This window comes from Indicator indicator, chromosome 38 (genome assembly GCF_027791375.1).
Source record: "Indicator indicator isolate 239-I01 chromosome 38, UM_Iind_1.1, whole genome shotgun sequence".
Classification (NCBI taxonomy): domain Eukaryota; kingdom Metazoa; phylum Chordata; class Aves; order Piciformes; family Indicatoridae; genus Indicator; species Indicator indicator.
Window position 1 is genome coordinate 3,714,870 of NC_072047.1, and position 27,398 is coordinate 3,742,267.

The window sequence follows — 27,398 nt, forward strand, 5'->3', positions numbered from 1 at the left end:
CACTGCTCAGTCTGGCAGAGGGACCTCTCCTGCACTCACAAGGAAATGGAGAGCAACAGCCAGCCCCAGCACGAGGCTTTCTGAGAAACTTTTCTTGCTGATTCTGCAGCTTTGTTATAAAGAGCTGTGAAAATAATGGCAGAGAGGAGATGTTTTTTGGGGGATTCATTCTGTCTCCTCTCCCCGTGCCCTCGCTGTCAGCTCCAGTGCAGTGTGGGTCACTGTCCAGCACTAAACCACTGTCCTCCACCTCACAAAGCCTCCGTGAGCTTCACAGGTACCCCGTGTACAAGATTTACACCCTGGTACGCTAGACTGTGCCACTGCTTGTGTTGTGCCCCCTTTGGAAACCAGACTAAAAGTCTAAATGCCAGTCTAAAAGCCTTGTAAAGCCTCCAGAGGGGACTGGCAGTGACCAAACCCCCTTTGCCCAGGCTGTTCCTATCACTGCAGGGCAGATGCAAAGGTTCCACTTTGCTGGTTGTTGTGTCTCTGGCCTCACACTGTCCTCTCACTGTTGCTTAGGAAACGAGGCCACCATGAGCCGCCAGCAAGAGACCACCAAGACCCTTCTCTGTCAAAGGCTGTGGGATTGCTTTTGCTTGAAGAACACCAAATTGCCCTCCCTTCCCCAGGCACCCAGTGAGGTCCTCTTCAGCACCTATCTCGTAAGCTCTGTTGCCATGCTGGATGCTGCTTTGCCTTTGGTGTCAGTAGTTGGGTTTGCATCTTTTTGGCTCAGCAGCAAGGCTGCTGTATTGCCTGGCTTGGTTCCCAATGCCCTGTGGAGAGGGGGTGGCCAGCACACAGATTTGGTTTCTATTTGTGTACATTTCTTTTTTATAATCCCTTGGTAGGTTCATTTCTTGGAGCTGTTTCCTGTTTCTGCCTCTTATGTCTATTTAAGAGCATTGCTGCTGTTTCGAGCCTTCGAAAGAATGCCAACAGCCTAATTTTAATAGAAAGCAATCTCTAGGACTCTTGTAAACTTGGGATTTTGTTTGTCTGGGCTCTTGTAGGCTGCTTATCACCAGCAGCACGAGGATGTCTCATCGCCTGCTCCGTAATGTGACCGATGTGTCACAGCCTGTTTGTTCCTCTCCCAGAGGAAGGTGCTCTGCTCCGTGGAAGTACCAGGGAGGGTGTTTAATGGGTGCTGAAGGGCCAGAGTCAGGTCAGAGGAACCCATGGAGGGCTCAGCCCGTGGCAGTGGGTCGTTCTGGAGGGTTTTGCTCTTACTCACCAGTGTCCTGTTGGCGTGGCAAGGCGGAGTGCCGAGGTGCAGTAGTGTTCCCATGTGCTTCAAATTGGTCAGGAAAGGCCCAAAGAGGGATGGTCTGAGGTCTGTGCTGACACCAGCTGACTCCAGCCTTTGGTGCTTTCTCTGGGACTCGCTCTCGGGATGTAATTTGTTTTTCTCTCAAAAAGCACAGGGAATCATGGAATCATAAACGGGTTGGAAGGGACCTTAAAAGAACATTTAGCTCCAAGCCCCTGCCACGGGCAACGTTAACACTTGATTCCTCCCAGCCCCTGGCACAGCAAGGGTGGCACCAGGGATCTCCCCGACACCGCGGGCCCCTTCCCCAGCCGGGTACCGCGGCCAGCCCCGCTCAGCTCGGTCCCGCGGGGCCGCCAGGGCTGGGCTCCGGGCGGGCTGCGGGGCGGCTGTGCGCCCTCCTCTCGGGCCCGGGGCTGCCGCCAGCGGTGTCACCGGTGTCGGGAGGGGTCCTTCCCGCCGTAGACAGGGTCCCGGCGCCGCTGCCGGCAGGCGGAGCGGCCCAGCCCCGCCCCGGGGCGGTGCGGCGCAGGCCCCGGCCCGGCCCCATAAGGCCGCGGGCCGCCGGCCGGACCCAGCGCCCCAGCCGGGAGGGGCGATGCAGACGGGGAGCGCCATGGACTGGGCCCGGGCTGCCCGCAGCTGCCTCTGCCTCCTGCTGCTGGCCGTGCCCGGGCAGCCGGGCCGCGCGGGTGAGTGCGCCGGGACCTGGAGCTGGGGCTGAGGCTGGCCCCCGCCCTCTGGCCCCCGCTCCCCTTACCCGTCCCCTCCTCAGCACCCCTGCGGCCGCCTGAGGAGGTCTGGCAGCCCCTTCCCTGTGCTCGGGGCTGCTAGGGCCCGGCCTGGCCCCTAGGGCTGGCGGGTGGGGTGGAGTCCTCCCCCCGGTTCCCTTTGGCTGAGCGGTGCGGCCCTGCCCGGCTGCCCCCGGCTGGCCCCGCTGCGGGCGGCTCTGCGGGCAGGGGGATGCCCCCTGCGCCCCGGCGGTCACAGCTGTCTGAGGAGGGTGCTGCGGGCGGTGACACAGCCTAGGCCCTGGCCAGGACCGGCTCTGCCGGAATGCTGCTTGTCAGAGAGGGGCCCGAGAGGACAGCAGGACCTTTGTCTGAACCCTGAAACCGGAGCAGGCCACCCTGGCCGCAGAGCTGGGGGATGCCCCCTGACACCTGCTCGACTTTGTGGGTGCCTGGGAACGCTGTGGCTTTCCCCAGGCCTCCTGCGCCAGGCCGGGCACTCTGCTGCCCAGGAGGTGACAATCCACACAGAGCAGAGCCTCCAAAGCATGGGGTGGAGTGGGCAGCTTCTTCGTGGGTCTCCCAAAGATTTGGGTGTGAGCAGGTCCTGGGCACAGCCATGGAGTTTCAGTGCCCAGAGGATGCTGTGTTTCTGTGCTGAGGTGGCAGGACACCCACATTGTGCCCTCTGCATCTCAAGGGAGGCGTGTGGGGCTGTGTGTGTGTCTTGCCCCTCTCGGTTTGGGTGGCCTCAGCCATCGTGGTGCCAGGGCACTGGCAGAGCTGACCCTCAGGAGGATGAGGCTGTGTCCTGGGGCACAGCACAGTGCCACTGCACAGGGCAGCCAGCGGGCACCGTGCTCTCCGTGGGCTTTTAACAAGCTGTGCAGGAGCTGAAAGCCTCCTGCTAATGGGCTGCATGCTGCTGGCTCTGGTGTGGTGTGTACGTGCTGGGCAGAAATGTCTCCTCTGCTGTTGTTTACCTCCTCACAAAGGGATGGATGCACTGGGACACTTCTGTGCTTGTCACTAATGCAGAGGTTGGTAGTCAGGGCTGCCTCCTTGAGAAGTCTTTCCTCACACCACTGTGGATGCTTCCTGCTGAGGAGCAGTGCTCTTGTGGTGGGGATCCCTCCCTGAGGGATGCTGTGCTGCCAATCTCCTGCCTCTCACTTGCTGTGCTGTTCCTGGTGGGTGTGAGCTGCCTGCTAGACAAGAGCCAAGCTGTGAAAGGTGGCTTTTGGCTCGTGGTGGAGGTAGCCTGGCGTGTTGGAAACTGTCGTGCCAGTGTGCCAAGGAGTGAAGTCTTCAGTGGTGCGTCTCCAGAACTGTGGATGTTTGTGCTTGCAGTGGACTGGGTGGTGTTTGGAGGAGTGATGGTTTAGTTGCTACCCATGGGCAGGAGGACATGCAGGTTCCTGAGTGACTCCAGCTGGTGTTGCTCCCTGCCTTCTGAAGTCTCTGTCCCAGCTAACGGTGCCACATCTGTGATGAAAGTTAATGAACTTCCTCTGTCTTGGGTCTGAGTGTGAAGGAGAAGGAAGAAGCAAGTCACCACTCCCAGTTTTATAGCATCATAGAATTATTTTGATTGGAGAAGAACTCCTTCAGTCCAACCATCAACCCAGCACCACCATGGCCACTAAAGCATGGCCCCAAGTGCATGGCCGCACATTTCTTGAATACCTCCAGGAATGGGGACTCCACTAACTGCTTGGGTTTGAGTTTCTGGGGAGATGCTGTGTCTGGTTAGTTCCTTTAAGCTCATGAAAAAAAAAACCAGCACTGCCTCACCCCTCTTTCAACAGATCTGGGACAATCATTCAGCAAAGAGGCTTTTGTGGTTATTTCCTCCATGTGAAGAATGAGAAGAGGAAAGAAATTTCAGAGGACCTAAAGTTGCCTCTTGCAGAGCTTTGTTTTCACAAAAAAGGAAGTCAGAAAGTTGACTTCTGTAGCTTTGCAGGTCTGGGTCATTCTCATTTCTCAAGCTAAAATTCAAAAGAAAAGTTTATTTGCTCAGCTCCATTGAGAGGTCTGTGTTGGAGTTTCTCTTGCCTGGCTTCCTTTGGTGGCCAATTTAAAGACAGTGACAGCTCCAAGGAGAACCTTTCCCATGAACCTCCCCTGGGTGAAGCAAGTTGACATCCCCACAGCTGTGAGAGGAGGAAGGAGTGGGCTGTGTGTAAAGAGCTGCTTCCCATGGGCAAGGCTGTCAGGGGTGCAAGGGGGTTGGTCTCTTTTCCCTAGTCTCAGGTGATAGGAGAGGAGGTGGCCTGAAATTGTGCCAAGGGAGGGTTAGGTTGGAGATGAGGAAAAATTTCTTTGCTGTGAGAGTGGTCAGGGATTGGAACAGGCAGCCCAGGGAGGTGGTGGAGTCCCCATCCCTGGAGGTGTCCCAGAACTGTGTGGCTATGGCACTTGGGGCCATGGTTTGGTGGCCATGGTGGGGTTGGGTTGATGGTTGGACTGGATGCTCTTGGAGGCCTTTTGCAACCCAAACAATTCTGTGATTCTGTGACTCCAGGGGCAGTGACCCAGGAGGAAGGCTGTGCTGGGGAGGTTAGTTGTCCTGCAGCACAGGGCAGCCTGGCCTGGCTTGGCTCTGTCTCTCCTTGTAAGAAGGTTCTGAGGTGGAGTGGCTGCTGTGACAGTGCCAGGGGGGAGGGAGTCCTTGTGGGGGGACCAGAGTAGCTGTTTCCTTGCAGACAAATGAGTGTGGCTTTAGAATGGGCAGGAGGAGTAGTGAGAGTCTAGACAGGAAACACTTACAGCATAGGTCAGGATTTCAGCAGGAGGAAGGTAAAGCTTTGAGGCAAGGTCTCTGCAGAACAGCTCCACACCCTCAGTGATGCCCAGCACCCTGGGAAGCTACTCAGAGAAGTGCCTTCCACCCCTCTGGCCAGCTCGAATGTTAAACAAAGCTGCAGGGCTGTCAGGGTCTGTGGAGTCAGGAGCTGCAGCTTGGCTCCTGCTGAGCACAGCCCTTACCTGCCAGGAGCAAGCAGGCTGGCAGCTTACCTCAGTGTCTGGAGAGCTGGAACCTCCTGATGGTTTTCAGGCTCCCACATGCCATGAAATTCCTACTGTGGACCTGGGGTGGGGAGGGGAAGGTGACTCACATCTTCCCATTTGCCACCTTCCTATTTGCCTGGTAATTAAAGGCAGGCTGTAATGAGACAAGATAAACCTAACAGATGCAGTTGGGTTTGGGTTTTTTCTCTCTTTGAAAATACCTCAGCTGGTGTCCACCCAGGGATGGAACACAGCATGCTCAGCCTGGAGAGATGAAGGCTCCAGGGAGACCTCAGAGCAGCCTTCCAGTACCTGGAGGGGCTCCAGGAGGGCTGGTTTGAGTTGGAAGGGACCTTAAAGATCATCCACTTCCAAGCCCCCTGCCATGGGCAGAGACACCTCCCACCAGCCCAGGCTGCTCAAGGCCTCATCCAGCCTGGCCTTGAACACCTCCAGGCAGGGGACAGCCACAGCCTCCCTGGGCAACCTGTTCCAGTGTCTCCCTACCCTCACTATCAAGAATTTCTTCCTCCTCTCCAGTCTCAATCTCCTCTCTCCCAGCTCAACACCATTGTCCCTCATCCTGTCACCTCCAGCCCTTGTCCAAAGTCCCTCCCCAGCTCTCCTGGAAGCCCCTTCAGGTACCGGAAGGCTGCTCTGAGGTCTCCCTGGAGCCTTCTCCAATCTGAAGAGCTCCAACTCTCCATCCTGTCCCCACAGGGGAGGTTCTGCAGCCCTCTGAGCATCTCTCAGGATTTGTTTCTTGGCAGGGGAGAGGCTGTCCCCTCTTTTGAGGGTGGGAGGATGATGAGGGGCAGGGTTGTCTCTTGCATGTTCTACTTTCTGCTTGACTTGTCCCTCTCATTGGCTTTTCCATGAGCTGGGCTGGTGCCCTCTGAGGGTCGCCAGCGATGCGTGAAATGTGCCATCAGGCAGGGTGGGAACAGGCTGGTTACAAAGGGAGGGTTGGTGCCATGGATGTGCCTGCTGGACAGAAGCTGCTGTCCTGGTGGGGCTGGTGGTGGGATATGGAAAAGGACCTAGGAGTGCTGGTTGACAGCCAGCTGAGCAGGAGCCAGGGTGTACCACAAGGAAGGGAAGGACAAAGTCTTGTACCTGAAGTCACCTTCTAGGCTGGGGGTGGTAAAGGGAGGGAAGGAGATCAGAGAGCAGCGGGAGGACTGCTGGAGAACAACTGCTGAAAGTTGTTCTCCTCTGGTGCTGTTGCTCTGAGGAAGCCACTCAGAGTCCCAACTCTTCCCAGAAATCCCTCCCAGCTTTGCTGGCCCTGTCAGATGATTCACTCCCTTCTGTTCTGCTTCCAAGCTGCTTTTGGGGAGCCATTCTGCTTTCCAAGCACTGCAGAGGTTACCCCTGCCCACTGCTGCTGAAGCACATGTCCTGAGAGAGCCTCCAAAACCCTGTCCAAGTGTCAGAGTGTCACTTCCCCTCTAGTAAAGGCGCTTCTGGATGGGGAGGGGGGGAGTGGCAAGCACAGAGCAGCAATGGGCAAGAGCTGGGGTCCGGATACGACCGAAACGTGTGGCTGGAAATGAGCAGCGTGGAGAGGTGACTTGTGCTGGTCCTGGGGAAGGAAGCAGCCCTTCCCTGCCCTGTGTGCAGGCCAAGGAGCTACTGACACCCTGCTCTCTGCAGCCTGGGAACAGAAGGGCTGTTTTCAGCAGCTTCACTCTGCTTTGAATACCTTTTATCCAGCAGTCACTGTAAGTAAGGAAACTGCTGCAGGACACCCCCTTGCTACCCCTGAGATCAGAGGTGGTTTGGGTTGGAAGAGGCCTTAAAGATCTTCCAGTTCCAACCCCCTGCCATGGGCAAGGACAGCTTCCACCAGCCCAGGTTGCTTCAGACCTCATCCAACCTGGCCTTAAGCACCTACAGGGAGAGTGGTTTTGGGGATTGTGTCAGGAGGCACACAGTGACAGGAGGCTGGCTGGGGACAGGAGGCACGGCTAGTGACAGGAGGCACACAGTGACAGGAGGCACACAGTGACAGGAGGCTGGGCTGGTGTCTGGAGGCACACAGTGACTGGAGGCACACAGTGACAGGAGGTTGGCTGTTCTCTTCCCCCTGCCTTGCAGTCAGGAAGCTGAGGCTCCTCTGATGAGCTCACTGATTCCATTGCCATGAGTTAGTCAAACTGTTGCTCCTAATCCTGCAATCCTGGGTGACCAACCTCCTGCTTCCCAGGGGAGCAGCTCCTGAGCCAGCAGAGGCAGGCAGTGGCTGTTGATGGGACAAGGGGGTCCACGTGCAGTGTGTTATTGTTGACACAGCCCATGGGGAGCTGTGGCTGGCACAAAACTGCTGCCTTGGAAAGGAAACTTGGCCTGCAGGTTTCTCTTTGGTCCAGAGGATCTGTCTGATGTTGCACATGCAAAGCATTTATGAAGTGATCTGCAAAAAGGCTGCTTTGTGGCAGGAGTTTTGTTTCACCTCCTTTGTTTTTTTTAAGGTCCTTAAGAGCTCTCTAAGAACCTTCCCGAGCAGCACCAGCCTCATGCCGGAGGTTTGGCTGCCGTGAGCAGAGCGAGGGCGTGTGGCTGAGCTCTGCTGTGCTGCTGGGAAGCACAGGAGCTGCTGGAGCTTCTGCAAGCTCATCCATAGAGGTGGGACAGTGGAGCTGCTGTGGTTCTGCAGCTTTGCTGTGCAGGACACCTGCTTCTGGTACTGCCTCTGAGTCCTTGAACAAGATCTGTGCTGACCTGCTTTGGGAAGTGCCCTGATTCCTGCTGCTGAAGGGTGGTGGTGTAGCAGAGAGGTGCTTTTAAGACAGCACTTGGGGTGTGAAGCTTTCAGTTTGAAACCTTCTGTGGTCTGTTTGAGTACCTGTGTGACCTGCCTTAGGTGGTCCTGCTGTGGCAGGGGGGTTGGACTCCATGATCTCCAGAGGTCCCTTCCAACCCTTACCCTTCTGTGCTGCATGTGTGGTGTTTTCTTTTGGCTTTTGCAATGCAATCCAAGTGTGCTTGGCTCTGATGTTTGCTCTGTGCCCTCCAGCGTGCTTCAGGACCTCTGGCTTGTTCTGTTTGGGTTACAGCTCTCTAAATGCATCTGGTTCCTTGGTGCTGTGTTGTCTCTTGTGAGTGTGTGGTGAGGAACCTGCCCTGTGCTGTGCTGCAGACCCACAGTGATCAGCCCAGAGATGAACTGGAGACCTACATTGGAGTCCTGGGCTGCCTCCTTCCTCCTGGAGGGGCTTGTCATGAAACAGCCTTTTCTTCCTTGAGCTTTATCCTTCTGATTGCTTTGTTCTTTAGCCACTCTTTCTGTTCTGCTTTTCAGGTTTCCAGGAGGTCTCTCTGTTGTCTTCCTATGAAGTTGTTGTCCCACAGAGGCTGGGGAGAGACCGGCGAGAGGCCTCCAATGCCTCCTCAGTACAGGTGCTTGAAATGCCTTCAGTTTAGGAGCTGCTTCCTGATGAGGTCCATCCAAAACTGACCTGAAGCTCTCACAAAACACAAACCTCTCTCCTCTAGTTACAAACAAGAATCTGTCCATCCACTTTGAGCTGAGAGGTGGTAAAACCTTCCCTGCTCTGGAGGCTCAAGCTGCCACAGTGGATTTTTGATCCAGGTGTAGAAGTTGTGAGGGTTGTTAAGGACTGGAATGAGATTTGAAGAGGTGGTGGAACCATCATCCTGGAATATGCTCAAAGTCTGACTGGAAGAGGCCCTGAGCAGCCTGTGCCAGCTCTGCAGCTGGCCCAGCTTTGAGCAGGGGGTCAGAGGAAACAACCTCCAGCAGGACTTTCCAACTGCTCTGCTGCAGCCATGTGACTAAAGACTGCACATTTCAAAGTAGTTGGATTAGACCAACTGGGTTTAGTCACAAATCTTCCCAGCACTGGCAGAGTTTAAGAGTAACAGGAATGCCTGGCAGTGTCCCAGCTCCTGCTGGAGCACTGAGCATAGAGCTTGGGCCATTCAGCTCCTCCACTCAGGACTCTCATTGCAGTGTGTAGCACTTGGAGGTGGTGGCTCCCTGAGAGTGTTCAGCAATAAAACTGTATTGTTCTTTTCCAGTAACTAAGAGAGGTTTTTATTCTGTGGAAGGCTCAGCCACAAGGAGTAGGAAAACCACAAAGCTGTTTTGAAACAGCTTCCTTCATGTGACTTTTCCCCAGTCCCTCAGGAGCAGATGCCAGGTTCCGGAGGTAGGGACAGTTCTAAAATAGGTTTCAGGCTCACCCCCATGTGGCTCTTCCTGCTCTGCTGCAACCAGCAAGCCTGAAAAAGGAAAGTCTATCAACTCAGTGTATGGACATGGCAGCCACTTGCTCTGCTCTGGCAGGAACCAGAGCAAATCCTGATGGCGGTAGCCAGTATCTCCCTGTGAGGTCTCATGGGCTCAGTGTCCTGGGAGCAGCTGTTGCTGGGGCCAGCACTGAGCTACCAGCAAGAAACAGCTGGGAGAGGCAGCTCAGACTGAGAGAATTCTGCATCCCTCTTGGAGATGCTGTAAATTCTGTTGCTGTCAGCTGCATCTCCAGCAGCTGGAGCTGTATCTGAAAAGGCTCAGAGCACAACTGGTCCCCAGTTACAGTGCGCTGGGTGCTGTGCTCACACAGTGAGGGAACTCCCAGACATGTGTTCTGACAACTCCTCTTTGGCAGGGCTTGAGCACCTCTGCTATGGGGCCAGGCTGGAGTTGTTCAGCCTGGAGAAGAGAAGGCTCCAGGGGGACCTCAGAGCTGCTTTCCAATAGCTGAAGGGATCCTCCAGGAAGGCTGCAGAGAGACTTTTCCTGAGGGTGTCTAGAGACAGGACAAGGGTGAATGGTTTGAAGCTGAGGCAGAGCAGGGTTAGACTGGAGCTGAGGAAGAAGTTCTTCAGTAGGAGGGTGGTGAGACTCTGGAACAGGCTGCCCAGGGAGGCTGTGGATGGCTCCTCCCTGGAGGTGTTCAAGGCCAGGCTGGATGAGGCCTTGAGCAGCCTGGGCTAGCTGAGAGGCAGGGAGGTTGAAGATATCTCTGGGATCCCTTCCAGCCTAGGCCCTTCTGTGTTTTCAAAGGATGCTTTATCCATTAACATGAGTAAAATGCATTTTTCTTGTTTGTATTCAGGACCAGGTGTCCTATGCCATCCAGATAGAGGGGAAGGAGTACACCATCCACCTGCAAAAGAACAAGTAAGTGGTGAATTTCCTTCTGGGATGAAATCCCATTTCTCCTGTCCAAATCAGGAGCTGGCAGGTGGCAATGAGAGCTGTGATTCTCCAGGCTCTGTGAGGAGTGTGGCTCCATGCTGGCTCTGCAAAATTTGCAGGGAAAGCAACAGAAGGGGATTGAGTCCCAGGGGCCTGGCTAGCAGCCAGAAAGCTGAACTGCCGCAGCCAGTCCTGGTGATCCCCTTCAGAGAAGGAAGCAGCAGGTTGCTCAGGGGGGATCGGGGGCATGGCTGAGATAACTCACTCCTTTCACCGCTGAAAATAAACTCAGCTACATTGCAAGTAAATATTTTTGCTTTCTTCTGGATTTTGTTTATTGTTTTGTTGAGGTTTTTTTCCTGTCTCAGTGGCAGAAGAACACTAATGAATGAGGAAGCTGACTTCATATCCCAGGCCTTGACACCCATAAATTCCAGATAAAATAGATGTTGTCTGCCTTGAGTTTCATTTGAAGGAGCTGCTAAGTTACCCTTTCTCAGGCTGTTGCTTCTTATAAGTGCCCTCCTGATAAGCAAGAGGCAGAACCAATGAAAGGGACAAGCCCCTGGGGATCTCCAGCTGCCAGCTGGCAAACCCCTGACCCTCAGAAATGTGGGAAGGCAGCTCCTGTGTGGCAGGGGATGTGCCATGGGGGTCAGCAGGCTGAGCTGTGGGAAACTTCCTTCCAGAAGTGGGGAAGAGAGATGCAGCAGAGCTGAGTGCTGTCTTCTTCTATTTCATGATTTATTTATGCTTGTTGCACTTAGCCAGGGGCAGGTGCTTGGTTTCAGGTCATTACCAGTTCCACACTTCTGATATCTTGGATTTTGCTGCTGGAGGAATGCACAATTCCTTTGGTAGTTTTGAGGGGAGTTCCCTGTGGATGTTTCCTTCTCCAATTGCAATTTACATGTTGATGAGACTTTAGGATCTGCCCTGTGGCACAGGCAAGGAATGAATTGCTCTTGTCTTCCTTCTCCCCTTCTGTCCAGAGAACTGCTGCCCAAAGATTTCACTGTTTATACCTACAGCAAGGAGGGGAAGTTGCAATCTCACTACCCAGATGTCCAGGTAGGATTCCTTTCTTTTGATCCCCTTACTGAAGGTGCCTTGAACTCTGAATACCTGCAGGATGAGGGAGTTAGGACATGACAGCACTGTTAGACCTGTGCACTCCTGCTGCTGAGGAGCCTTGATTTTGGAGTTTGTCACAGACCTGTGTTTGCTATCTGGAGCTGATTGCTGCCTGATTGAGAGCTACTCTTCTCTGGGAAGGAAATGCTCTCCTAGCTGTCAGGTACAGAGGCACAGAATCATACAATTGTTTGGGTTGGAAAAGGCTTCTAGAAGATCATCCAGTCCAACCATCAACCCGACACCACCATGCCCCAAGTGCCATGGCCACACCTTTCCTGAACACCTCCAGGGATGGGGACTCCACCACCTGCCTGCTCCTGCTGGCCACACTCTTGCTGCTGTGTTTGTCATCTCCTTGGCAGACAGAGGAGATGAGAGTCAGCCTTGCAGGGCTGTTTTCTAGCAGACTGAGTGTGGTGATTTGGCCCAGATCAGAAGGGAGGGGCTGCCCTCAGAATATTTGAGGCAGGGTGGAGGACAGAACTTCAGAGCTGGGTGGCTCACAGTCAAGAAATGCAGTTACTGGGTCACAGAATCACAGAATTGTTTGGATTGGAAGGGACCTTAAAGCTCATCCAGTGCCAACCCCCTGCCGTGGGCAGGGACACCTCCCACCAGCCCAGGTTGCTCAAGGTCTCATCCAGCCTGGCCTCGAACACCTCCAGGCAGGAGGCATCCACAACCTCCCTGGGCAGCCTGTTCCAGGCTCTCCCTGCTTACTGCAGTGGGGTGGGGACTGGATGACCTTTAAAGGTCCCTTCCAACCCAATGCATTCTGTGGTTCTGTGACTCTCAGGTTGGAGGTGCAGCCAGTCAGAGCTCACAGTGGGTGTGCAGACACCTGTGGGAGGTGTGTGTGTAACCTGCCCTTGTTCTCCCATCCAGGATCACTGCCACTACCAGGGATATGTGGAGGGGAGCCTGGATTCTGTGGTTGCTGTCAGCACCTGCTCGGGGCTCAGGTAGCACAACTCCTCCTTTGTGTTCCCTTTGTCACCTGAGTCACAGCTTGCTGAGCCTGAAACAAAACTCCTGCTCTGATTTTTAACTGCTGCTCAGCCAGGCAGGGAGTGATGGGCCAGGGCCAGGCTGCAGTGGGCTGTGCCTGTGTGCAGCCTGTCTGTGGGGGCTTTATTCACACAGCTGAGAGCCGTTTGAAATGGCATTGAGCAAGCTGCAGTTCGTCAGCAGGGGAAGCTGCTCTGTGACACAAGCTTTGAAGCTGCTTTTCTAGTTTGGATGGATGCTCACTACAGAGAGCTGCACGTGGTATAAACAGGAAGAGTCAAACCCCAGGCTGTGCTTTTTGCCCCTCAAGCTTCTGCACATGCAGTTTCCTGGGCAACTTTTCCTGCTTTCAGCTGATTTCCATGTCAGCCACCACAGTGGCAGCAGGAATTGAACTAAAGCATTTCTGCTCAAGGCCTGGGGCTGAATTTTTTGGGCAGTGCAGACTCTTCTAACATAAAAAAATGTTGAATTTGCTGTGTTTGGGAAGGCCCTGCCCAGGGAGAAGCTGTGTTGAGGCTTGACGTGAAGCACACTGTGCTGCAAGGAGTGAGAGGGAGCCATGCCTTTGGTTAGCCAAGAAGAATTGTTCCTTTCTCTACTGTGGAAATCTGGATGACCTCCCTCTGGGCTTAATGCAAGAACTTCTCACACACTCTCCCATGTCTTAGGGGTTTGGTGACCATAGGGAACATCACCTATGGAATTGAGCCCCTGGATTCCTCTGCTGGCTCCAAACACATTTTCTATCGACTGGATGACGTCAAGAAGGAGCCCAGCACGTGTGGGGTGGCCACTGGAGAGCATGCAGAGGAACATGCAGAGGAGAATCCCCACCCCAGCATGACCCAGCTGCTGCGGGTAAGAGCTCTGCTGCTTTCTCCCCACCATGCATTTTGGGAGAGCTGGAAGCAGCTTATCAGCTTCCCTAGGGTTTAACACATACCTCAAAGCTTTGGGTTTGCTGTGCTGCTGAGAACCTCAGCTGCCCCCACAAAGCAGCTGCACTTTTCTTCTGCTCCTGTGCACAGCAGTGAGAGGGAAGTGGTGAGCTGGGGTCACAGAACCAGGCCAGGCTGGAAGGGACCCCAAGGATCATCTGGGCCAGCCAAGGATCTTCGTGGGCAGAGCTTTGGAGGGCAGGAGCACCTCCCTCACTGGGGAGGCTCATTGCCCCTTGCCCTGTCACAGGACACCACCAGAAAGAGCCTGGCCTCTCTTTCTTGCTCTCCACCTTTCAGATATTTGTAACCATCAATAAGATCCCCTCTCAGCCTTCTCTTCTCCAGACTAAGCAGCCCCAGGGCTCAGCCTTTCCTCCTCACACAGTGTTCCAGTCCCTTCATCATCCTCATAGCCTCCATTGGACTCTCTCCAGCAGATCCCTGTCCCTCCTGAACTGGGGAACCCAGAACTGGGCAGAGTACTCCAGGTGTGGTCTTACTAGGGCAGAGTAAAGGAGAAGAACCTGCTGGCCACAATTCCTCATGCAACCCATGGACCTTCTTGGCCACAAGGGCACATTGCTGTGCCATGGAGAAATTCATGTACAACTAAATTTGAGTGTAAACCACAGAGAAGCCATCATTGTCTTGGATTCTTGCTTTTTGCTTCTTGTCATCTTGGCAGGGTGTTCTTTGGGAGTGTCTCTAAAACCATGCCTTGAATCAAGTGAAATATGACAATGTCTTGGAGCTTCTTTGTTTACCCTTGAACTAAAACTGCAGCTGTCTAAAACTCTTTGTTTTTCCTGCAGAGGAAGAGAGCAGTCCTACACCAAACAAGATATGTGGAGCTGTTCATAGTGGTGGATAAAGAAAAGGTGAGGTCTGGGTGTTGCTTTCCCTTCCTTCTCCCCAGGAAGTGGCTTGGAAAGTCCTTGGGTCTTCATGACTTGGTAGAAAGACTTCAGCCAAGGTTGTGCAAATCTGCCAGCCTAAAACTGAACAAACACCTTCTGTGCAGTGCTCTCCATAGAGAGAGTCAACTGTCAGACAGGCAGAGTAATCATGTGAGGAAAACACAGGGCAAAACATCTTGGGTTGGTTGTTTTCTCCTGAGTTTTGAGCTGCTGAGCAATAGCAGCCAAGATGCAACCATCTGGAACAGCATCTTCTTGACAGGAGATCTGGAGCCAGCCCAAATCATTGCTCATGTTACTGGTTTTAAAGTTTGGGCTTTTCATCCCTTTTTACTAACTCTTGTCTTCATCTTTTCCATGACTGAGTTTCTTTGTCTTGCAGTTTGAAGACTTTGGGAAGAGTGAAACAGAAGTAAGAGAGCACATGGTGCAGCTGGCAAACTTCTTGGACAGTGTAAGTCAAAGCTACTCTGAGCACAAGTCTGCAGCACCCTGCAGCTCTGGGCACTTGGCTGAACTTCCACCTCAGGAAGTTCCACCTCACCTCTGCTGTCACTGCTTTGATGAGAGTGAAATGAAGGTTTTGATCAAGCCAGGAGCTAAAGCTGTGCCTTGGCTGTCGTGTTGCTGACTGATGGAGTTGTGCCAGAGGAGTAGGGCTGCAGAGTGGTGCAGGATTTGTTGACTGGGCTTTGGTCAGTGCATTGCTGTGAAAGCTTCTCTGCCTCCAAACTCACCTGCAGGTCATCAGACTTGAGAACTGGAGCAGGTCCAGAGGAGGCCACAAAAATGAGAAGAGGGCTGGAGCATCTCCCCTGTAGGGACAGGCTGGGAGAGCTGAGGTTGGAGAAGAGAAGGTTCCAGGGAGACCTTAGAGCAGCCTTCCAGTATCTGCAGGGGAGGCTGGGGAGGGGCTGTACAGAAGGGCTTGGAGTGATAGGATGAGGAGCAATGGCTTGAAACTGGAGCAGGGGAGATCAAGTTGGACAGAAGGAGGAAGTTCTGCACAGTGAGGGTGGGGAGACACTGAACAGGCTGCCCAGAGCTGTGGTGGAGGCCCCATCCCTGGAGCCACTCAAGAGCAGCCTTGCTGTGGCCCTGGGCAGCCTGCTCTTAGCTGTCCAAGTCCCTGCTGCCTGCAGAGGGGTTGGGCAAGATGCCCTTCGGGGGATCCCTGCCGAGCTGATGCGATCTGCGGCTCTGTCTTCAGAAGCTCTTCTCCTTGGTTCTGCTCCCCAGATGTACCTCATGTTGAACATCCGCATCGTGCTGGTGGGGCTGGAGATCTGGAAGCATGAGAACATCATCAGCACCGAGGGGGGAGCTGGGGATGTCTTGGCCAACTTCGTCCAGTGGCGGGAGAAGAACCTGGTTGTGCGCCGCAGGCACGACAGCGCCCAGCTCGTTCTGTGAGTTCTGCCCTCCCGGGGCTCCTAAGCAGCTTAATTCTATTCCTGGCTGCTCTGCTGCCCAGAGTTCAGCAGGGAGCCCAGAGCTGTCTGCTGGCAGCTTCAGCAGCTTTGAGAAGGTTTCTGTCATGCTTTTCAATTCAGGGTCCTTCCTGGCTGCTCTGTTGTCAAATAAGAATCGAGGGCTTGGGTTTGCTGTCCCACCTGCCCTGCAGTGCTCGTGGTGTGTGGAGTCAAGTCTCCACTCAGATAATCCTGATGAGGAATGGAATGGAAACTTGGTGTAGCAGAACATGGAAACTGCATGCAATGTGGAAACTGCATGCACCATGACGTGGAGACTCCATACAAGTCCTTTGCCAGGGTTATCTGAATGCAGACTGCATGCACCATGACATGGAGACTCCATACAAGTCCTTTGCCAGGGTTATCTGAATGCAGACTGCATGCACCATGACATGGAGACTCCATACAACTCCTTTGCCAGGGTTATCTGAATGCAGACTGCATGCACCATGACATGGAGACTCCATACAACTCCTTTGCCAGGGTTATCTGAATGCAGACTGCATGCACCATGACATGGAGACTCCATACAACTCCTTTGCCAGGGTTATCTGAATGCAGACTGCATGCACCATGACATGGAGACTCCATACAAGTCCTTTGCCAGGGTTATCTGAATGCAGACTGCATGCACCATGACATGGAGACTCCATACAACTCCTTTGCCAGGGTTATCTGAATGCAAACTGCATGCACCATGACATGGAGACTCCATACAACATGCAGACTTCACACAGCACAACATAAAACATTACAGGGCCTGTGGGACAGGAAAAAAAACCAATTAATAAATCTTTTTAAAAAATGAATAACTAGTCCCTTGCCAGGATTATCTGGTTGGATTTAAGCAATCCAGGGCCTTTTCCATTTGAAAACAAGCATCAGCCTCGTGCAGAGCACTGCTTTGGAATGGGGGAAAAGGGATTCCTGCAGTTGGCATCCAGCAGCCAGCTGCACAGTTTGAGCTCTGAGATGTGACATTAATCTTTCCCTATGTCCTTAAACTAGCAGGGAGCTTCCTGAGCTGTCATCCCTGCCCTCTTTTCAGGAGGTGTGTCCCCGGGCACTTCCCTCTCCTGCAGATAGTGGCAGCCCTTGGGAGGTCACTGCCCAAGGCAGGGAACAGGGAAGGAGCTGGGATGAGGGTCACAGCCCAGCTGCTCTTGGCAGAGTGGTTGCTCCCCTTCCCTTCCATCAGTGCTCAGGTGATGAGAGTGAAATGGCTGAAAAAACACTTCTCAAGCCCTTTTCTTTAAAGTAAATGTGGTGCATGGTGTTGTGTGCTTGAGCTGTAAGGGCTCTGTAGAAACAAAGTAAGAGCAATGGGAGGAAGTTGACAAGGAAAGAAATCTCTGCATTTGGCAGCAGCAGAAGGCAGCTAACAGCCAATGAAAACAAACTGGTCTGAAGGGTGGACCCAGAAGCTCCTTAGATTGAGGGGGATGCAGAGAAACCTAGAAAGGACTCCAGCTGTCAACCCAGACCACCACAGCCCTTCTACCATAGGTTCATAGAATGCTTTGGGTTGGAAAGGGACCTTAAAGCTCATCCAGTTCCAAGCCCCTGCCATGGACAGGGACACTTCCCACTAGAGCAGCTTGCTCAAGGCCCTCTGCCCAACCTGGCCTTGTTGGAAGGTGTGGGAGAGGCTGACTTGCTCTGCAAACTCTTAACTGAAAAAAAAGAGCCATGAGCAGAAAGGTAAAGCTGAACTGGCAGCTCCTGGCACTGGCCTTCATTAGCCAGTACTGGACAGCTGCAAGAGCAGTGTCCTTTGTCCCACCAGCAGCAGCTGGGCTGTGCTGCTGGCAGGATGGTGGCTGTTTGCCCCCAGGGTGATTGTCCTTCCTCTTTCTCCCCCTGCCTGCAGGAAGAAGGGGTTTGGTGGCACAGCTGGGATGGCCTATGTTGGAACTGTGTGCTCCAAGAGCCATGCAGGAGGCATCAATGTGGTGAGAGAGCTTCAGTCATGCTGTGAATGTGACCAGGATCAGAGGTTCTGCTCTCCAGAAGCCTTCCTGGAAGGGCAGAATCTTTAATAAGAAGCCTGAGGTGGCTTAGTGGAGGCTTTTATGTGGCCCCCAATCATTTCTGGCACTTCTGTGATATCTGCAGCACAGCTTCTCTGTAGCCTGTATCATCTGTTCAGCCTCCTCCTCCTCAGAGTGCAGCACTGGTGAGAAGGGGACAGGATTAGAAGCACGTGGGAGCTGTGGCTCCGTGCTCTGGTGTCTGCCTGCCCTGCCCAGTCATGAGCTCCTGGGGCAGTGCTGGTTGAGTGCCCTCCTTGTGTGAGCTCAGGGTGCTAATGAGCTGCTCTGCTGAGCAGTCTCAGTCACCTTGTTCTCCTGGACTGGTGACAGAAGGCCTGGAACTGGGGTTTGTATGTGTAAGGAGGTTTGGGCTGGTGTGGAGAACCCCAGTTTGGGTGTTCCTGTCACAGCTGCACTGGGAGATGGAGGTTTTGTCAGGCAGTGTCCTAGTGTGGTCATGGAACCACTGGATGGGTTGGGTTGGAAAGGGCTTTAAAGATCATCCAGTTCCTGACTAATGGCCATGGGCAGGGACACCTCCCACCAGCCCAGGTTGCTCAAGGCCTTATCCAGCCTGGCCTTGAACACCTCCAGGGAGGGTGCTGAGGGCTCTTGCTGCTAAACAAACATCAGGCACAGGGTTGGGACGCAGCCACAGATGGGCTGCAGGTCCTGCAGAGCCAGGGTGACAGAAGAGTCTTTTTGGCACAGGGCTTAGCACCAGCTTCCTCAGTACAAAGCTGCCTGCTGATTTTTCTCCTGGTTTTGTGCAGTTTGGCAGAATCAGCATCCAGATGTTTGCATCCATCATGGCTCACGAGCTGGGCCACAACCTGGGCATGAACCACGACGACGAGCGCCTCTGCCACTGCGGGGCCAGCAGCTGCATCATGAGCTCCGGCGCCTCGTGAGTGCTGGCAGCAGGCCTCAGAGCTCCCCAGGGGTGGCCTTAGCTCCCACAGAGCTTCCAGCTCTTCTGGAATCACCAAGTCCAACCTTCCACCTAGCAACTCTGTGCCCCCAAGTGCTACGTCTACTCTCCAGGGATGGGGACTCCACCACCTCCCTGGGCAGCCTGTTCCAATCCCTGACCACTCTTGCAGCAATTAAATTTTTCCTCGTCTCCAACCTAACCTTCCCCTGGTGCAGCTTGAGGCCATCACCTCTTGTCCTGTTGCTAATTTCTTGGGAGAAGAGGCCAGCACTGGCCTTGCTCCAGCCTCATCTCTACCTCCTTTCTCTACAGCCACCAGCTGTAGAGAGCAGCGAGGTCTCCCCTCAGCCTCCTCTTCTTCAGGCTAACCTATCCCAGCTCCCTCAGTCTCTCCTCATAAGAGATGCTCTCCAAACCCCTGCAGCTGATGGGGAAAGCAAAGCTCACCCTTCTTCAAACTGAGGGAGTGCCTGTGGGGTGGCTCAGTGTAAAGCCAAGCTCCATGTTCTCTGTTGCAGAGGATCAAGGAACTTCAGCAGCTGCAGTGCAGAGGACTTTGAGAAGCTCACTCTCAACAAAGGTGGAAGCTGCCTGCTGAACGTGCCCAGGCCTGATGAGACCTACAGTGTCCCATACTGCGGGAACAGGCTGGTGGATGCTGGGGAGGAGTGTGACTGTGGCTCACCAAAGGTGTGTGTGTCACAGGGGTGGCCTGCTGTGGCCCTGGCTGGGGAGGGGGGCTGCAGGGGAGGGTTTCTTGTCACTCAGAGCACCTCTCTTTCCAGGAGTGTGAGAGTGATCCCTGCTGTGAGCCAGGGACTTGCAGGCTCCGATCCGGTGCCGAATGTGCTTACGGCGACTGCTGCAGGAACTGCCGGGTGAGAGGCTCAGCTCTGTGCTGTGGAAGCAGCAGGCAGCAGGAGGGCACTGGGCTGGCCATGTGCCATGGGAGGGCACCATCCTGTGTGCTCAGCACCCACCCATTGTTTAGTCTGGAGGAGGATGAGGGGAGACCTCATTGCTCTCTAGACTCCCTGAAGGGAGGTTGGAGCCAGCTGGGGGCTGGTCTCTTCTCCCTAGGATCAGGTGATAGAAGGAGAGGAAATGGCCTGAAATTGTGCCAGGGGAGGGTTAGGTTGCACATGTGGGAAAATTTCTTTGCTGCCAGAGTGGTCAGGGATTGGCACAGACTGCCCAGGGAGGTGGTGGAGTCCCCATGCCTGGAGGTGTTCAAGAAAGGTGTAGCCATGGCGCTTGGGGCCAAGGTTTAGTGGCCATGGTGATGTTGGGTTGCTGGTTGGACTGGATGATCTCAGAGGCCTTTTCCAACCCAAACACTTCCCTGATTGTGTGTCAGGTGCAGCCTGAGGTTTCTTATCTCCTGATGTGGTTTTCCCTCCTCTCCCTTCAGCTCCTTCCCGGCGGAACCGAGTGTCGGGCAAGCAGCAACGAGTGTGACCTCCCTGAGTACTGCAATGGCAGCTCCCAGTTCTGCCAGCCTGACTTCACTGTCCAGAATGGGCACCCCTGCCATCACCAGGAGGCTTACTGCTACAATGGTGTCTGCCAGTACTATGATGCCCAGTGCCAGGATATCTTTGGCTCAAGTAAGGCAGAGCACAGTGTTAGAGCTTCTCCAGCAGCCAGAGCAGACAAAATGCACCAAGATCAGTTGAAATATTTGCTTCTCTTCCTCTCACAGAGGAAAAGAGCATCTGAAATTGTGGTATTTAGGGCTTTGCACCTTCCTTTGTTGTACTTGATGCTGGTAATTCAAGCAGGAGTTACCTTGCACTGATCATTCCCCTTACAGCAGCACATCCAGGGGACAGGGCTGTAAAGAAGCCAGGAGGAAACAGCCAAGGGCATACCTGACTCAGTGCTAAGGGACTTCTTGTTCTCCCTCTTTTAAACTTAGAACCTTGCAGTGCTGACACTTTCACCTCTTCATTGTTTTGGACTTGTTGATCTTAAAGATCTTTTCAACCTGAATGGTGCTGTTGGATTTCCAGTACCTGAAGGGACTACAGGAGGGGCTTTTGACAAGGGATGGGGTGAGGGAGGATGGATTTGAGCTGGAAGAGGAGAGATTGAGAGTGGAGGTTAGGAAGAATCAGTGACAGGGAGGGTGGGGAGACACTGGAACAGGACTGTGGAGCACCCTGGAGGTGTTCAAGGCCAGGTGGGGTGAGGCCTTGAGCAACCTGGGCTGGTGGGAGGTGTCCCTGCCCATGGCAGGGGGTTGGAACTGGCTGATCTTGAAGGTCCCTTCCAACCCATTCTGTGATGGAGTTCCTGAGCTCTCTGTGCTGTGTGGAAGGTGCCAGCAGGATGATTGCTGTGGCTGGAGGAGGTGTGATGGTGAGAGGTGTTTCTGTCCCTCTTTGATTTTGTTCCTCTGTCTGGCTTGTTGCTTGCAGAAGCCAAAGCAGCCCCCAACATTTGTTTTGCTGAAGTGAATTCCAAAGGGGACAGATTTGGCAACTGTGGTTTCCATGGACATGACTACAAGAAGTGTTCCAGCTGGTGAGTTGAGTGAGCCCCAGGGCTGAAGGAGCTCTTAAAATACAGCATTGAGAGTCCTCTGGGGGCTGCAGGACCAGTCTAGGGTCTTTCAGCAGGTGTAATGGGGAGAGGTCTTAGCCCATAATTCAACTTTATTGCCACTTGGGCATCATTTGGAAACCAAAGGGCAGGGAAGCTGTTGGAGATTTGATTTCTGAAGCTCTTCTTAGCACTTCAAGCCCCACACTGAGGCCGGCTGAGTTTCATTGGGAATTCCTGAAGCTGTTCTGAGCACTTAAAGCCCCACACTGAGGCTTGCCTCAGTGTGGGGCTTTAAGTGCTCAGAACAGCTTCAAAAATTCAGCCCAAAGTCAGTTCTGTTGATTTTTCTCAAGCTTTTAACTCTTTCACCTCCAGTTGAGATGTGAGAGGCTCCTGAAGCTGTCACTGCAGGCCCCCCCCTGTGTTGCTGTTGCAGGAATGCTATGTGTGGGAAGCTGCAGTGTGAAAATGTGAAGACCATGCCTGTTTTTGGCATCAAACCTGCCATTATCCAGACTCCTATTAGAGGTACCACCTGCTGGGGGGTAGATTTCCAGCTAGGCTCTGATGTTCCAGACCCAGGAATGGTGAATGAAGGCACCAAGTGTGGGAATGGGAAGGTAATTAAGCATGAAAAGGTTGATTTCTTAAAGAAAGAAGTGGAGGTTTTGTGGGGATCCAATTCTCAGCTGAATGTTTATGGCCCTTAGTTATTTTTTTTTTTTTGGAGGGGGGGGATTTTTGGAGGCCACTTCATGCAGAGCTGAGCCTCTTGGGCTCCCCACACTGCCTGGGATTGCAGTGCCAAGGGCATGAAAAAAGGCAATGAGCCCTTCATTTGGAGATGAAGCAACTGAAAGGGAAGTTGGAGAGCCAGAATCTTTGCTGTGTTCAATGAGCAGGAAGAGCTAAGAGCACACAAATGGCTTGAAGAAAACCCTCAGTTAAAATCCAGCTGAACTCAAGAGCCTGGGAGCTAAGCACCAGCAGAGGAATGTGCAGGCCCTCCTGGCCCTTGTGCCCTGCAGGCCCTCCTGGCCCTTGTGCCCTGCAGGCCTTAATTGCTGCTCCCTTATGTTCAGACCAGAGGCAGAAGGCTCCCAGGGACAGCTCAGGCCCTCAGCTCAGGAGCATTTTGTAGGTTGGGGCTTGGCAGTGGTCAGCACAGAGTGGCTGCAGAGCCCAGTGGTGGGGAGCAGTGGGGAGGGGGAGGTCAGTGAGGTGCTGTCCTGCTCCATCCCTCTGCATCTCCCCTCCCCAGATCTGCAGACACTTCCAGTGTGTGAGTGCCTCTGTGCTCAACTACGACTGTGATGTGGAGAAGCAGTGCCATGGGCATGGGGTGAGTAGGGTAGGAGGAAAAACTTCTTTGCTGCAAGAGTGGTCAGGGATTGGCACAGGCTGCCCAGGGAGGTGGTGGAGTCCCTATCCCTGGAGGTGTTCCAGAAACCTGTGGCCATGGCACCTGGGGACATGGAAGCTTGCAGAGGGCAGATTGAGACTGGAGGTTAGGAAGAAATTCTTTACAGTGAAGGTGGGGAGGCACTGGCACAGGTTGCCCAGGGAGGCTGTGGCTGCCCCCTCCCTGGAGGTGTCCCTGAGGCTGGATGAGGCCCTGAGCAGCCTGGGCTGGTGGGAGGTGTCTCTGCCCATGGCAAGGGGTTGGAACTGAAGGAGCTTTGAGATCCCTTCCAATCCAACCCATTCTGTGAATAAACTGGAAGCTGCAGGTGCTGCCTGGTCCTCACTGGGATGTTTGTGGTCAATCACAGGTGTGCAATAACAACAGGAACTGTCACTGTGAAGCAGGCTGGGCCCCTCCCTACTGTGACAGGAAGGGCTATGGGGGCAGTGTGGACAGTGGACCTCCCTACAATGGCAAGTAGCTGAAGCTCCTCCAGGCTGGGGCTGCCTTGGGAAGGGGCTGCTGGGCTGGGTGCAAGCTGCCTGCTGGCTCTGGAGCAGCTGATGTGTGGTGGCCAAATCCAAGCTATAATTTGGAGAACAGAACTTGTGCAAGGACAATGCCCACATGGAGCATCTAAAGATGGGATTGGTGTGGTCCCTTCTATGAGCTGCAAGGCTGATTGGCAGAAGGCTCAGGGCTGTTGAGCCTGGAGGAGAGAAGACTCCAGGGGGACCTTAGAGCTGCATTCCAGTACCTGAAGGGATCCTGCAGGAAGGCTGCAGAGGGACTTTTCCTGAGGGTGGCTAGAGACAGGCCAAGGGGGAATGGTTTGAAGCTGAGAGCAGCGTTAGACTGGAGCTGAGGAAGAAGTTCTTCAGCAAAAGGGTGGGGAGACTCTGGAATATGCTGCCCAAGGAGGCACCCTGGAGGTGTTCAAGGTTGGATGGGGCCTTGAGCATCCTGGTCAGTGGGAGGTGTCCCTGCCCAGGGCAGGGGTTGTAACTGGATGATCTTTGAGATCCCTTCCAACCCAACCCATTCTGTGAGTCGATAGAGAGGAGGGTTTCGGATCAGAGCAGAGGCCAGCAGCTCTGTTTCCCTCTTTCAGCTGAGCTCATAAGATCTTCACACTAATACAGTGGAAGAAAAATGAGGTATTGATCCAGTAATGCAGTATGCTGGTAGAGCCCAGGGCATGCTGGCACCTTCAGTTCTTTCATCTGGGAGCAGCCAGCCCCTGTGAGGAGAGCAGCAGAATGCATTTGGGCATTTCTCTTGCAGCCTTCCCAGCTGCTTCAGGGCTTTTTTTAGTTTTCCTCTTCTCCCTCTGTGACAAATGGACAATAGTTGTAGAGCCAATCCAGGCAGCTCTATGACAGCCACCGCCAGCTGAGGCCTGCCCTGTCATGCTGCTTTCCTTCCCTGTGCTGTTGTCCCCCTCAGACAAGGACACCTCCCTGAGGGATGGGCTCCTGGTGTTCTTCTTCCTGGTGCTGCCGCTCCTGCTGGCAGCGGGGCTGGCGCTGGCCCGGAGGGACAGGCTCAAGAGGTGCTGGAGAAGGCTGAAGGCTCGCTGCCACTCGTGAGTGCCTCCTCCTCCTCCCCTTCCCTCCTCCCCCTTCTCCTCTGCCCTTTCTGAGCAGCTCAGGTGTTTGTTCTCACAGGCCATGGAGGATATTGCAGGCCCAGGATGCCAGGCAGATGCTGGCACAAGTGGTGTGCCCCAGGCCCTGCCAGAATGCTGAAGTCTCCCTGCACTGAGGGAGAGCTTCCTTCTCACTACCATGTTTATTGGTGGGGGGTGGGGGACCCCCAACACAAGAGGCACGTGGAGCTGCTGGAGTGGGGTCCAGAGGAGGCCACCCAGACGATCAGAGGGCTGCAGAACCTCCCCTGTGGGCAGAGGCTGGGAGAGTTGGGGCTTTTCAGCCTGGAGAAGAAAAGGTTCCAAGGAGACCTTGGAGGAGCCTTCCAGTACCTGAAGGGGCTCCAGGAGAGCTGGGGAGGGACTGTTCAGAAGGGGCTGTGGGGATAGGACAAGGGCAGTGGTTTGGAACTGGAGCAGGGCAGGGTTAGGTTGGACACCAGGAGGAAGCTCTGCATAGTGAGGGTGGGGAGAGACTGGCACAGGCTGCCCAGGGCTGTGGTTGAGGCCCCATCCCTGGAGCCACTCAGGATCAGCCTTGCTGTGGCTCTGGGCAGCCTGCTCTGGCTGTCCATGTCCCTGCTGGCTGCAGGGGGGTTGGGCAGGGTGACTTTCAGAGGTCCCTTCCAAGCCAAACCATTCTGTGAATTTCAGGTCGATGCAGTCCCCACCTCCACGGACAGAAACTGACCCCAGAGACTACCACCACAGAGGCTTCTCTCAGGCCATGCCTTATGCTCCAAGAGGTGTTCCCATGGTAGGAATATCCACCTGGCATCATTCTGGTTGCTCTTTGTGACTCTGACAGCTGAAGGCAATTTGTGGAAGTTTTATTTGCCTTAATCAAAGCTCCACTGTTGCTTTTAGTTCCTGATTTCCACACAGCAAGTTTTCTCCTTGCTCTGAGGCAAAGAGGAGGAAATCTTTCCTACAGGGTGTGTCTGGAACTCCTCAGTTTCCTGCTGGTGAAGCTCTTCCTCAGGCTGTGCTTGGCTTGGCAAGCAGCTCACCTGCTTTGCTGCCCCTTTCCCTTACACTGGACCCCCTGCCCCACCCCAGGAGGGGACCAGCCCTTGCCAGCTGCCTGGCTTCACTCCTCTGCGGACCAGTTGCAACACATCAGACACTGGTTGGGATCAGCCCTTGCTGCTTTGGGGCTTTTTTCCCCAAAGACAGTAGTTTTCAGGCTGCTTTTGCTTCTTTCTACTGAGTTGCTCAGAGGGAAAGAGCAACTCTGACATTTGACAAGGGCTTGTAGTGACAGGATGAGAAGCAATGGCTTTGAGCTGGGAGAGGGAAGATTGAGGCTGGAGAGGAGGAAGAAATTCTTGGCAGTGAGGGTGGGGAGACACTGGAACAGGTTGCCCAGGAAGGTTGTGGAGTTCAGGAAACCTGTGGCCATGGCACTTGGGGCTATGGTTTAGTGGCCGTGGTGGTGTTGGGTTGATGCTGGGGCTGGATGATGTTAGAGAGTTTGTCCAACCCAACCAAATCTATGCTCTAAGTGTTTCAGCTGCCTAAGTGCAGATCTGGGAATGTTCTCATTGTGTTTTCTTCCTAGGCTATGGAACCAAATGCCTACCCTGTGCCATCTTACCCAGTTAACCAGCACCCCCAGCAGGCTTACCACCAGCCTCCCCAGCAGGCTTACCCCCAGCCTTACTACCCATCCCCACCATACCAGGCACCACAGCCACAGAAGCTGCCCACCAGGTTGGTTGAGTTCTTGCAAACAGCTGTTGGCAGCTGTGCTGATGCACAGATGTGGGCATTGCCCCCAGCCCTGGGAGCAGCAGAGTTCCTTCAGCCCCAGGAAGGAAGCACCTGCAGCACCTCTGCTCTGAGGACAGGCTGAGGGAGCTGGGGATGTGCAGCCTGGAGAAGAGAAGGCTCCAGGCAGACCTCAGAGCAGCCTGCCAGGACCTGCAGAAGGCTGCAGAGGGACTGTTCCCAAAGGCCTGCAGGGACAGGACCAGGGGCAGTGGTTTGAAATGAGAGCAGAGCAGATTGAGATTGGATGTGAGGAACAAGTTCTGCACCATGAGGCTGCTGGAACACTGCAGCAGGTTGTCCAAGGAAGTGTCTGAGACCCCATCCCTGGAGATACTCAAGGTGAGGCTCAGCAAGTCTCTGATCTAGTGAGGAAGTCCCTGCTGACTGCAGTGGGGTTGGACTGGATGAGCTTTGGAGGTCCCTTCCAACCCAGACCTGTCCAGGAGTCTATTCCATGGTGCAGAACTGACTCTCTAGCAAGAGGAAGCTTCTCCTTCCTTTCCCCCTGTGGCCTTGGCACTTGGGGCTGTGGTTTAGTGGCCATGGTGATGTTGGGTTGATGTTGGACTGGATGGCCTCAGAGGCCTTTTCCAACCCAAACAATTCCCTGAGTCTGTGCTATTCAGGGAGAATTGTAAGGAGCTGGGGTTCCCTGGGGGGTTCAGGTGGGGGAAAGCAGAGTCTGGCCATGGCCTGCTGGAAGTGAGCCTCCAGCTGGTGTGGCAGCTGAGGCTGTGAGCAGTGCCAGGGCTGTGTGGCAGCAGTAAGGGACAGGGACCTGTGAGGGGGGTGCTGTGCCCTGGGCTGACAACAGCTGCTTCTCTTCTCTTGTAGGCCACCACCTCCCCAGCAGAAATGTGCACCTCAGGGACCTCCTCCAGCCCAGCAGAGATGTTTACCTCAGGGACAGTACTTCCCCTCTCGACCAGCACCTTTGCCTCCCAAATAGCTTCTGCTGCCTCGGGGCCTTGACGTGAGCTGAGCTGCTCGTGGAGACACAGCTGAAGCAGCAGCAGCAGCAGTCCTCTTCCTGCTCCTCCTCCTATTCCTCCTCACATGGTGATCCAGGACAGCTTCCTCCTGCAGCCTGGGATGAGGCAAGTCAGCAATCCAAACGAGGAATGTAGAACTTGAAACTAAATACCTCTGCCAAAGCTCCAGGACCTGCAAGCACCCAACCCCTGTCACACCTGCCCCTGCTGGGGCCCTGCCAGCTGCAGCAGGGCTGTGTCCAGCACAGCTCTGAAGCTCAGCACCTGGAGAGTTGCTTTTGGTTTCCTCATTTCTGTGATGAGCCCCAGGGATGAAATTGGTCTGATCTTTGGTGGTATCTTTCCAAGTGCCCACTGAAGAACTGAGGGAACCCTTCTGCTCTTTGTCCCAAC

At 54.3% G+C, this 27,398-nt stretch overlaps 1 protein-coding gene across 1 annotated transcript; it reads left to right on the forward strand.

The window, feature by feature from the left end:
• The first annotated feature begins 1,895 nt into the window (after window positions 1-1,895).
• On the forward strand, window positions 1,896-26,962 carry ADAM9 (ADAM metallopeptidase domain 9). Its single transcript, XM_054396614.1, has 22 exons — window positions 1,896-1,971; window positions 8,330-8,427; window positions 10,110-10,174; window positions 11,185-11,263; window positions 12,215-12,291; window positions 13,009-13,198; window positions 14,094-14,159; window positions 14,581-14,652; window positions 15,438-15,607; window positions 17,544-17,625; window positions 18,480-18,613; window positions 19,159-19,330; window positions 19,426-19,518; window positions 20,052-20,247; window positions 21,061-21,166; window positions 21,624-21,807; window positions 22,449-22,529; window positions 22,960-23,065; window positions 24,039-24,177; window positions 24,895-24,997; window positions 25,802-25,953; window positions 26,848-26,962. The coding sequence occupies exons 1-22, from the start codon at window positions 1,896-1,898 to the stop codon at window positions 26,960-26,962; spliced, it is 2,556 nt and encodes an 851-aa protein (XP_054252589.1).
• Window positions 26,963-27,398: the final 436 nt, after the last annotated feature.

Coding starts and splice junctions, on each gene's coding strand:
- ADAM9 (XM_054396614.1), top strand. CDS start 1,896: ATGGACTGGGCCCGGGCTGCCCGCAGCTGCCTCTGCCTCCTGCTGCTG. Junction 11,264..12,214: donor CTCACTACCCAGATGTCCAG/GTAGGATTCCTT, acceptor TCTCCCATCCAG/GATCACTGCCACTACCAGGG. Junction 13,199..14,093: donor GCATGACCCAGCTGCTGCGG/GTAAGAGCTCTG, acceptor TTTTTCCTGCAG/AGGAAGAGAGCAGTCCTACA.